Source organism: Protopterus annectens, chromosome 11.part0, assembly GCF_019279795.1.
Source record: "Protopterus annectens isolate FY-2018-M chromosome 11.part0, PAN1.0, whole genome shotgun sequence".
Taxonomy (NCBI): domain Eukaryota; kingdom Metazoa; phylum Chordata; order Ceratodontiformes; family Protopteridae; genus Protopterus; species Protopterus annectens.
The window spans coordinates 240,350,303-240,362,993 of NC_056745.1; the positions used below are offsets into that span (position 1 = coordinate 240,350,303).

The window sequence follows — 12,691 nt, forward strand, 5'->3', positions numbered from 1 at the left end:
CTTCTGGCTGAGTAATTCCAAGCATTTTTGGGTGTTGCCCTTAAGACTGCAGGCACATTTGAAAAATGCCTTATGGTTATCCTTAGCTTAGATTAGCTTTTGATGACTTGACTATTTCCTGATTTGCTTGTTTAGACTGATGAGGAAGTTTTGCTCTGCTGTGCACATTCTTTATTACTCCTAGATTTCAGGAACCACCTTCTCCTACTATATTTTATACTATTCAACTATATCTTCTGTGGAGTATTCCTAGTAGTCAAGCATACATCAAACATGTAACATTTATCAGTTTCTTTCCATGTTAATTTACATGCACAATGTGATGAACACTCTCTCACTCTCTGTTGCAAGTCAATCCACACAAAAATACCAACAAACTGTAGTTAGATGTAGGAGATCACAGGACACCACTGGTACCACCACACATGATATTTTTACTGAGCGCTTTCATCTTAATATTAGACTTCTTCAGAATGAGGAATACATCAAATACAGCACCTTAAATACCAACTCCTGCCCTCGCATTGGTTTAAAATACAAAATAGGTCCCTCCCATATGCATTAAGAAAATCATAAAAATAAGCCTCAAATGTTTTTTTTTAATTCACACAATTATCACAAGTACGAAATCACATAAGTATGAAATAGATCAAAAGTATTTTAAACATCATAAACATTATAAAGTTGTAGGTAGAAAAATATGCCCTAATAACACCATTTTTTTATATAAAATATGCAGATTTAAGCTTCAATAATGGTCCTAATGATATTTTATCAATCAGCCCAGGAAATTCACATGCATTAATTTTAATCTGCCACTTTAACTCTTTAAACTCTAGAAAGTCATCAAAAGACCCTTCCAAAGGTCCTAGGTCTACATGATTGATAACACAGAAATTAAACTTATATGTGGGATGGGTGTTAACATGTTTAAAAAGGGTATGATTTTCATTTTTGTGATTAATATCATAAATATGTTGGTACACTCTTTTTCTAATAGCCCTTTTTGTCTTTCCCACGTAGAAACCATCACAGGACTGACATAATGCAACATATACCACACCTTTGGAGTAACAATAATATTTTTTCAAAGGTTTTATTGTGCCAAAGTTCTTAATTTTAATTTGTTCCTGGTCAACCATGTAGTTACACTGGGGGCATCTTCCACATTTGAAACTCCCTCCTTTTGTTGGTTTACTGACCTTTCTCTCTAACATACCCTTAAATGAGATTTTTTTCTTGTAAACTACCACTAGTTTTTCCCCTACCAGGGTAAGGACATCAGGGTCCAACCTAAACACTTTCCAATGTTTTAGGATAATCTCCCGTATATCATAGAAGTCAGTGTTAAAAGGTAGGACTAAGGCTCTATGAAAACTAGTGCCCTCTCTAGGGCCATCCATTCCCACCATACCTGTGTTGGTGTTCAAAGGGGCTTGAAATATTCCCTCCACTCTTTTCCTTTTTACTTCTTCGACTATGTTTTCCACAAATTCATCCGGATAACCTCTCTTCCCCAACGTCCCTTTTAATACATCACATTCATTCAAGAAATCCTCATTTTCTGATATCATTCTTGCCAATCTGACATATTGCCCTTTCACCAAAGCTTTCTTTTGGTGAGTGGGACGCCAGCTATGTTAATGTAATAGGGAGTTTGAGTATGTGGGTTTTCTATACAAATGAGAGATAAAGATTTTTTTGTTATAGTCTAAGTAGTTTAGTTTGTCTTTGTCCACAGTCATGGTGAACCTTAAAAATGGAGTTGTCCCATTTAAATATTTAAAGAACATCTGTAATTTTTCTTCCCCATCTTTCCAAAATAGTAGTAAATAATCTAAATAACATCCATAAAGGGCTCAGGAGCTTATAAATGGTGACTACAAAATATATGTCTTCCCAGTGTGATAAGGGAGACAGATGGCTTAGTGGTTAAGGTCTTCACCTCCCATGCACAAGGTACAAGGTTCGATCCTGACCTCCGACCAATGCCTGTTTGGAGTTTGCATGTTCTCCCTGTGTCTCCATGGGGTTTCTCCCATATCCAAAAAATATGCTGAGTGTTTCCATCTCAAACTCACCAATGAATGGAGCTGTGGGTGATAGCACAGACTCTACATGGTGCCCTATAGGGGGAAGAGTTGTACAGACCAACCGCTTTGGGCATCTACTGTGGTGTGCAGTATCCTCAAGATAGGAAAACACGGATAACAGACTGTGAGCTGTGGCAGGGCTAGCCACTTGATGGTGTAAAATATGGCTCTAGGTGATTCGGTCATGTTGACTAATGTTGACAAAAATGGATATGGGTAGTAAACCCGTAATAAGTGGGTTGAGGATCCGGCCTACTCTGACCCACGCCAGGGACCCATGCTAATGGTGGGAGGGGTATATGTGCCCCTATTGGCCAGTGTGTGCCCGCCATAAAGCCCAGCAGCCCTGGGTCAATAAGCTACTGGCTGGCCTGTGTCTAGTTGCCCAGCCTGGGTTACCTGGGATAGCTCTGTTGAGCAAAAGCTGGACGTAAAAGTAACCAACCTGCCAAACATGAACTATGAATTGCTACACTTAATGTAGGTTCACTGACAGGATGCAGCTTGGAAGTGGATGACATGATGATACAGAGGAGGCTGGACATCCTATGTATCCAGGAGATGAGATGGAAGGGCAGTGCAGCAAAGCCACTTGGCTTGGGATTCAGTCTACTCAGGTGGAGGGCAGGCTAGAAATGGTGTAGGAATTGTGGTGAGAGAGAGGCTCCAGAAGGCAGTAAGGGATATCATCAGAATTAATGACAGACTCATGGCAATCAGACTCCAGTGTAATGATAGGGCAGTATTCATAATCTCAGCCTATGCCCCACAGCAGGGTTGTGATAGTGAGGAAAATAGTGAATTCAGACAGCAAGTTGCAGGGCTATTAGATAAAGCAGGACAACATGAATTGGTGTGGATAATGGGTGATTTGAATGCACATATTGGGACAGACAGAACAGGATATGAGGACTGCCTAGGTCCACATGGGTGGGGCAACAGGAATAAAGAAGGAGAAGCCATTCTAGACTTCTTTCTGGCAAATGGCTTGATAGTAGCCAACACATGGTTCAGAAAGAGAGACAATCACAAGATCGCATACAACAGTAGTCAACATGCAACTCAGGTAGACTTCCTCCTAGTAAGAAAAGGGCACTGGGGCTGAATCCGTGATTGGAAAGTCATCCCCAGTGAAACAGTCAGCCCACAGCATAAACCACTAGTTGCCACAATCAGCTGCAAGCAGTGGTCAGAGAAGGCTCTAAGGTCAACAGAGACCAGGCGGCTGAAGACCTGGAAGTTGACTGGAGAGAAAGTACAACAGTTCAAAGAATTACTCAGGGCTCCAGCACCCCAAGAGGAGGAGGAAATAGGTGGAGCTGAAGAAGAATGGCAGTGCCTAAAAACAGCATGTGTTAGGACTAAAGAAAAGATATGTTGGCTGAGTCAGGTATGGAAATAAGGTACATAAAGAAAGCTGGTGGTGGATTGCAGAAGTCCTGGAAGTCATCAAAAGAAAAAAGGAGTGCAGGAAGAAGTGGGAGAAAGAAAAGACTGACCAGGCTAGGAAGGACTACTGATTGGCTAACAAAGAAGCTAAGAAAGAAGTTGCAGTAGCAAAGATTAGGGCATCGGAGGCAGTGTACCAACTTCTGGAAAGTGACTCAGTAAGGGGCACAAAGAAACTATATCAGGTTGCAAGGCAAAGACAGAAATATAAAGATAGTCAGACACCCTTCATAAGGGATGTCAGCAACAACCTGCTCACCAGCCCAGAGGACATTAAAGGCAGATGGAAGGAGCATTTCCAGCAGCTTCTGAATGAAGAAAACCCCACAGAAGCTGTACTGCCCCAGAAACAGCCTACAATGAGAGAAGAAGAGGAGCCCATCCTAGAAGAAGTAAGAACAGCACCAAGGAAGATTAAGTCAGGGAAAGTAGCAGGCTTAGATGAAGTCACAGCAGATATGATAAAGATGTTGGGTAAGATAGGGGAGAAATGGCTCCTGAGGGTACTAATAGCTGTGTGGAGAGAAAGACGTATCCCAGATGACTGGAGAATAAGCATACTGAGCCAATGTACAAGAACAAAGGGGATATCCACAACTGTGGGCAGTACAGAGGCATCAAACTCCTATCACATTGCATGAAAGTTCTGGAGAGGGTGCTTGATAAACAGATACGCAGAGTAGTAGAATGTAAGATGGCAGATGAGCAGTTTGGATTCAGATCAGGATGCAGCACAATTGACCTGATGTTTGCATTGAGACAGATACTTGAGAAGAAGCTAGAGATGAAGAGAGAGTCCAACTGGGAATTCCTAGACTTGGAGAAAGCATATGACAAGGTCCCAAGAAAACTGATATGGGCAATACTGAGGTGGTTTGAAATCCCAGAAACATTGGTAGAATTAGTGCAGGCTATGGGGTCTACTTTATTCCCGCGAAAGCTGAATCGGTTGAATACAATTCATGTGAACCATAATGAGCAGAACGCGAATACGTCGAACGCACTAAACCATGAAATTCGAAATCTCGATCTCTCATAGTTGGCCAACCCCACCGCCTGCAACATACTACCAACCGAAACACAGTAAAAAACAGCACATACACACACTAACCAAAACCCTACTTCTAACCCTAAAGTAAAGCACCAAAACCCTACTTCTAACCCTGCACTAAACCCTACTTACACAACTATCTATGCACTATCCTTAACCCCTCCCTAACCCTAAGGTCCGTAACTACTGCACACTTACCGTACTGAGCTATACCCAAACTAAATTTTCCACACATATACACTTAACAAAACCCTACACTAAACCTTACATACATTACCTATCTATGCACACACACTTATCTTATGGAGCTATTCCGCAGATGGGCCAACTATGCAAATTCGATATTTCTACTTTCGCGATTTAGTGCATTCGACGTACTCGCGTTTTGCTTGTTATGTGTCGCGCAAATTGTATATGACTGATTTGGCTTTCACGGGAATAAAGTAGACCCCAGCCTATGTACAAGGACCCAGTGACTCAAGTACAAACAGTGTTCGGCCTCACAGAGGGGTTCCCAGTGGGTGTGGGTGTACATCAGGGTTCAGCTCTGAGCCCACTGCTGTTGATACTGGTGATGGACTACATTAGCAAATAGGTTGGAGGGGATGGATCAACAAAGCTGCTGTATGTAGACAATGTGGCAGTACAGGCAGACTTTGAGCTAGAACTTCAGCAAAGAATGAGAGAATGGAATGCAAATCTGAAGGCGGATGGGATGAAACTAAGCACAGATAAGACAGTGGTAATGGCAGCAAACTGGGGAAGTCAGAAGAAGCTGAGAATAGAGATAGAAAGGAAGATAGTGGAACAGGTAACTAGCTTCAAGTATCTGGAAGGAGTAGTTGAGGAGAAGGGTAGTCTGAATGAAGAGGTCAAAGCTAGAATCAGAGGGGCTGCAGCCAACTGGCATAGAGTATCAGGTGTAGTCTATGACAGAAGAATGCTAAAGAAGCTGAAAAGTAAGGTGTACAAGACAGTGGTGTGACCAGTACTACTGTATGGTACAGAAACCTGGGCAGTAAAGGCAGAACAGCTGAAGAAGCTAGAGGTGATGGAAATGAAGTGCCTGAGAAAGGTGATAGGATGCACACTGTGGGACAGATGTAGAAATGTGGACATAAGAGCAGAAGCCAAAGTATCTCCAATTGCAGAAAAGATCAAAGAGAACAGATTACGGTGGTTTGGGCACATGTGTAGAAAAACAGAAGACAATCTGGTGAGGAAGACTTGGGACAGACAGGAAGAAGGTAAGAGGAAGTGAGGACATCCAGCAAAGAGGTGGATGGAATGTGTGAAAGAAGATCTGTGACAGTCAGGCATGAGTGTTGAAGTAGGCAGGAGTGTGGCACTGAATTGAGAGACTTGGCGACAGTTAACACAATACCCCGACCCCATGTAGAAAAATGGAAAAAAGGGGGCTGATGATGATGATTCCCAGTGTGATAAAACTATGTTATCAAAGGCAGGGGCACAGTATGCGCCCATAGCTACCCCTTGCCTTTGCTTAAATAATTGCTCTTCAAAACTCAAAAAATTGTTCTCAAGAATTAATTCCATTCACATTCTAACTATCAAAATGGTAATATGTTCCATAGTGGTATTCATACATAAAAAATCATAAAACCACTCTATACCTTGCTCATGGGGAATTACAGAGAAAAGATCCATATGTCAGTTGTCACCATCATTAAATTATTGCCATAGATTCCTGGGACTTCTTGGGAAAAATTAGGCAAGAAATCTATGACGATAATTTATTGATGGTGACCTAACTGTAATTACTGAAAGTACACTTACCCAAAACTCTAATCCCCGAGACTACTTCACCTAAACTGCTAATCACCGAAGCTACGGAACACCACACTTTTGAATAGGGAAACTAACCACTTGGCCACCAGCGAAAAATAACAACACAGATACAAACTACACCTGCCCGAGTGGGGCTTCGCCCCTCCCACACCCCCGTAACTAAATATACCAACTCCGAGATCACACCACACTGGTGAAAACGGCAAAGTTCACCCTGGTGGCCAAGTGGTTAGTTTCCCTAGTCAAAAGTGCGGTGTTCTGTCACTTCAGTAATTAGTGGTTTAGGTGAAGTCATCTTGACGATTAGAGTTTTAGGTAAGTGTACTTTTGGTAATTACAGGTAGACCCACATACATATATAAACATATATATAATATATATCTTTTGTAACCATAATTTCTGGCATTAAAAGTAATTCTGAAGTCATAGTGTATCAGAACTATAGAAACACATTTGTTTGTTCGTTTAATGTCACTGAAATGTGGCAATAGGAAATAGTCTTTTTTCAGCTATATTCAGAAGCTGTCCCTGAGATGGAGCTTGTGGAATTTGTTTCTGTTTTGATCATATAGTGCTGTGTTAAACATTTAAACATTCCCCTTCAACATCTTAGGATGACACAGATCAGATTTCACTTTGCACATTCTGGTTCATCTCCTTTCGTATACAACAGAACCATATCATGATCCCACTTTAGTCTTTTTTGTTTTAAGATGGAATGCTAAGGAGAATTACCTCTTCCTTTTAGCTGAAACTCTTTCTAAGCTGGATCATTTCAGGGCACCACTCTGGCACGTCCTCATTAGTGTTATTGTCATGCCAGAGGGTGTGGACTGACAGTTCTCAAACTTAGTGGAAAAAGTTCACCTTAGTCTATACTGGTTTCCATAGGTTCACATATGCTACTTCTCTGGTTACCATCTTGTCAGTACCTGTTTTGTCATGGACAAAAAGTAGTTTCTGATAAAACTACCAACAGGTGACGTGTAAATTAATCAGTCTTCAGTTAGTCATCAGTCAGTTTGTTCATTGTTTGCCAGGTTTGTGTTCTTCTGCATGTGTGAAACCATATAATTTGAACACTGTGCTCTCGGACAAATAAGTTTCAAAAATATGCTGGATTTAGTGTTGATGTATGAAACCACAAATGTCAAAGCACTTTTTAAAAGCCAGAATGTGAGCATGCTGAACCTAGAGCTATTTGTTTAATAAATCTCTCGCTCTTTCTTCCTAGGAATCATCCTAGGAATATGGCATCTGTGAAGGCGGGTCCAGGAAGACGTTCCTTAAGTCCAGTTAGCAACCGTTTCTCTGAGAAAGTTCAGCTCCAACAGCTTAATGAACGTTTCAGTAAATACATAAATGGCGTAAAGAACATGCGAGACCAGCTAACCCAGGTCTGTAAGATGAGATCTCAGTGAACAGTAAGAAGGGGAATGTTATACCCATTTTGCAATAAGTTATCAGCTTTTGTCTTTGTTCCACCTACACACTTATTGGCTATATTTTAGATTAAAAAGTATTATAACATGTCAAATGAATGCTACGGTTCTTTGATTGTATTTTGTTTATCACATAATACTTACTTTTCAGATATCTACAATTTGAAAAATAATGCAGTAAATATTTACGACCCAATCTAAATAGTATTCCAAACCAATGAAAGCATCTCACCATGATGTTATCATTGAATATGGTATATAAATCTTTTTTGCTGTGGAACTTTTAACAAATGACCATGTTTTAGATCACAAAAAGTTAGTTGTATTCCTCACTAATTTGGAAATCACTAGGCATAAATCATATGCATCTCCTTTTCAAGTAGTTACTAAGAAAGGCATGTAAGCATAATCCACTAATGACAATTTATGAAGTTGCCAGTTTAAAAGCATAACTATGCTTTATTGCCATTGCAAGGAAGTCTTTAATGTTTTTGCAATATTTTTACTTTCATTGAGCAGAAAACCTACTTATTCAGAGGTGGAGGAATGTTTTTCAGGGGTCACACAGAAAAATGTTTTCAGAATGGCTTTATTTCAAAGTGATCACTTGTGCCTAAAGCAATATGCTCTGAAGAAAGTATTCCAGTAATATTCTTGGTTATTTAAATATTTTGACTGTCCTCTGTAGTATGTAGCACAAATGCTGATTAGCAGTAAATATTCCTCAAATGTTAGGGTGGGCAGTGCCTGGCACTAATGCTGATGAGTGACAATCGAATACATCTTGCATGGCACAACACTAGGGGAGGCAGATTATAGCATCTTTAACACTGACATCATCCCCAGGATTCAAAAGGGTTACACTAAGTGTACACTTAGTATGTACTCTCTGTATTCAAGAACATCCTTACCACATTTCTTGTGCTGTCTATTCACTCAGAAAGGCTATATTAAGTGTATGCATAGTGTAGACTTAGTGGTAACCATCTTTTCATTCTGTCTTACCTTTTTGGCAGAACTTTTTGGAGATTTGAGCATAGCTATTGATTCTAATTACTGATAAATATAGTCAGCTTATCTAAAATATATCCACATGCCCATATATCCCCTGTATCTCCCCAGCCAATGTTATGTAATGTGTACTTCAGATATCTGTTTGTCTGTGCACTGTGTTAAGTTGGAGCTTGCACATCCTTCCTACGTGTGCATTTTTTATCTGGGTACTTTGATTTCCTCCTCTCACTAAAATAATGCTGCTGGTTGACTTCTGTAGGGACCGGTAGACTTACCTGTTTAACAAATGAATAAACAAAATTAAAACGACATATAATTAAGTGAACCATAAGAAAAGTATACAGAGTAATTAAACTCCTTACATGCACCAAGCCCCTTTCTTTCCACCCCATTTTTAATATTTCTTAGAATGTTTTCTTTTCCCCCAAAAAATAAATAACCAGGGTGAATCAGATAGATGAGGGATGTTTTTATTGTTCAGAATGCCCCCCCACTCCTGTAGTTTAATTTCCATATTTTTGAGCACATATGATTTTCAGTTTTTGGGTACAATCAGTGCCAAAAAAATAACAAAAAACTTCAGTACACGTTATGATGTAGACTTTCTTTGTTTTTTATTGGCATGCAACAGTTGTATAAAGTTATTTCTGATTCATAAACCCCCTCATTAGTGCAATTTATTTCTGATTAATTACAGTTTTCAAGTATTCTTTGCTATTCCTTACAGAATGGCATTAATGTGGCTTTTTTATATCGCAATGACTTCTCCAGATCTTCCCAAGTTCTAGCTCCTTGCGGATCCATTTACCAAGTTCATCTCCCCTTATGATAAACTCGCAAAGCACTGCTTTCTATAGGAAATCACTCACAATGTGGTTTTAAGCTTGCTCTGGCAGCGATTACTTCATGTTGGAAGAGTTCTCCTTTTTCCTGTTTGTGTGACCATGGAGTTTATATAAGTGTGGGGTGTGAGGTGGGTGCTTCCATTATAATTAGAGGAATTCCAACTTGCCAAGGATCAGAATCCACAAACTGCATTCCCCAATAAAACTGGCCCCCAAAATATTTTTAGGTGTTTTTTGCAATGTTATGGGGGACCTCCCACAGCCTCCGAACTAATATATACCAACTTCATTGTTTCATGAACTAAAAAAGGGGGAAATTACCCACCAAAAAGTGATTACCTATGGATCCTTGGCAGGTTGAATTTTGGGCGAATGACACTTGAGAGTTCAATTTATGACCACCCATAGCTAAACCGTGGTAGGCTTACCTCACACATAGGGAGGTCTAGAGGGCTTGATCCCCTGCAAAAACACTTACTTTTAAGTTTGTTTGATAATTTGAATCATGAGAAAGTTAACTGGCATGCTTTTGTCCTCAGTGAGTTAAACATTAGGGATTACTAGTGATTTTGTGCATATTTTGTTAAAATAGATGGAAACTATTATAAAAGAATGATTTTTCATTTCCGATTGAAGTCTGACTTCAGGATAATTGCGGTGTGAGTAAGGTTGTTGTTTATAAGGCATTAAGAGAAGAAATGTGTATCTAATAAAAAAAAAAATTTTGCCTTATGTCTAAAACCATTGAGGAGGTACTTGGGTGATATATTTTCAGATACAAGTGATGAACATTTATTTGATTTTAATGAAAATGAAAATCGTGTTTAAAATTCTTTCGGGTGTCACTTTATATTAAACAGTTCTAATGAAAGCTCCCAAACAGCTCTGTATTGCAAATAGTCTAAAATGTAATTCATTGTTAGGGCAGTGACCACCTAAAGTTTATTAAAAGGAATATAATGAAACTGCCGTTCTCCATAGCTGAGAGAAATTGACTAAAAATGTAGTCATAATGAATAATTTTATATAAAAGGGTATGGTCTCAACATGCTAGAGAATGAGAAAGAAGTTGTACTCTCGGGACAGAAATAACATTTTTTTCCAGGGGAAAACAATGAAAATATATACAAGGAAGCTTTCATAAGTGGCATGCTGCATTTGATGACTGACCATATGCAAAAATCATCTATGCTGAGTTCTTCCATTGTGATGCATTTATGGGCATTTTGCTGTTGATTAGGAACTGATTAGTGGCCTTTAGGCAGAGGATTGGATAGGATAAGAAGGAAAGATATGGCAGTGACTGGTCAGGTCTTTCTGTCTTTTCAGGGTGGATGTAGGGCACCACAGTCTTGCTACTCAAATGACCCAAACATGGATCAGTAAAATAGCAATGATAAGACTGCAGTATCTAACTGCTGGTTGCCTCACACTTCTGTTTAATAGTGCCTTTGCAGAAGGATGGGTCTGCTGAAGCAGGATTTAATTATGCAGATGTCTGAGAAGGATACATGGTTGGTTCATAGGTCGGTACTAGGCTATCGGCCCTATGGTCTATACAAGCCTAGTCATAGCAATTCCCTGGCTATTTCTTCCCACACTATTTACTTCCCTGGACCCCTGTCTAGCAGGGCGACTGACATGATCCCTGGGATGAATTTCCTTTCTCCCATCCAGTCGTCAAGGTTCCTTTTGAAGAGGGCCAAAGAGGCGCTCTGCTTGACATATATGGGCAGTCTATTCCAGAGTCTGGGGAGTCTCTGGGTCAGGAACCTATCCCTCCAACATGTTTTGTTTATTGTGATGACAAGGTTTAGATCCTTGGAGCGTGTGGCTTTGAGAGATTGGGATTTCTTTAAGTATAGCATGTCCAACAGCTCTGGGTTTGACATGGCCTTGTATGTTAAGCAGAGATCGCCTCTGAGTAGATGTTATGCGACAGAGTATAGCTGGTGTTTTTTAAGGTGGTCAGCGTAGGGCATCTGCCTTAGGGCTGTGATTCTTTTAGTGAGGTATTTCTGGGACCTTTCCAGTTGTTGCAGATGTCTTGAGAGGTACATACCAAACGGGGCATTGTATTCTATAATGGGTCTAATGAGGGATGAGTACATTGGGACAATAACCTCCTTTTTTCTGGATGAAAAGCCCTTAGTGATGAGATATGCCACATAGAAGGATTTCCTGATTGTTGTGGTGATGTGGTTATCGAAGGTGAGACCATTGTCCACCTGTGTCCCTAAGTCTCTTATCACACTTTCGGTGTTTAATGTACTGCCACCTATGTGGTAATTCACATGTACATGTTTTTTCCCAAAGGGGATAACTATACATTTCTTGGCATTGAGCTTGAGCCCATGGCTCTGGCACCAAGCATCTGTTTCTGTAAGGCCCTTTTGTAGAGTATCTACATAATTTTGGGATTCAATAATGGCTCCCAGTTTGCAGTCATCTGCGAACTTTGTTAGCCAGAGTCCCTTAATGTTGGCCTGTACTTCAGAGAAGTAGATGCCAAACAAGAGCGGCCCTAGGACTGAACCCTGAGGTACTCCACTTGTCACTTGTCTGGGGCTGGATTTGGAGTCTGCTACTTTTACAGTGTGGGTTCTGTCAGTAAGCCAGTTGGCAACCCATCGAGTGATGTAGGGATTAATGCCCAGCTTAGTAAGTCTATCTATGATTCCAGAGTGGGGGATGGTGTCAGAGGCCTTGGTGAGGTCCAGATAGGCTGTGTGGACCGTCTTACCCTCGTCCACATCTCTGGAGACTGATTCGAAGAAGTCAATCAGGTTCAGGAGACAAGATCGACCCTCCTCGAACCCAAACTGGGTGGGGTCCAGTGTTTGAAGGTTGCCAATGTCTTTGTTTATAAGTTCCATGATAATACATTCCATGGCCTTGCAGATCAGGCTAGTCAGACTGATGGGGCGGTAGTTCCCAGGATCCAAGGTGGATCCCCCCTTGTGGAGTGGGATACCTGTAGCTGTGCAC

The 12,691-nt window shown here is 40.5% G+C and overlaps 1 protein-coding gene across 2 annotated transcripts in view; it reads left to right on the plus strand.

Moving 5' to 3' along the window:
• Window positions 1-12,691, plus strand: part of LMNTD1 (lamin tail domain containing 1) — a 1,453,405-nt gene that overhangs the window by 30,418 nt on the left and 1,410,296 nt on the right. For both annotated transcript variants that reach the window (XM_044087661.1, XM_044087662.1), the window contains exon 2: window positions 7,637-7,799. In XM_044087661.1, the coding sequence (XP_043943596.1) occupies window positions 7,653-7,799 (147 nt within the window). In that variant the 5' untranslated portion in view covers window positions 7,637-7,652. The remainder of the gene's footprint in view (window positions 1-7,636; window positions 7,800-12,691) is intronic.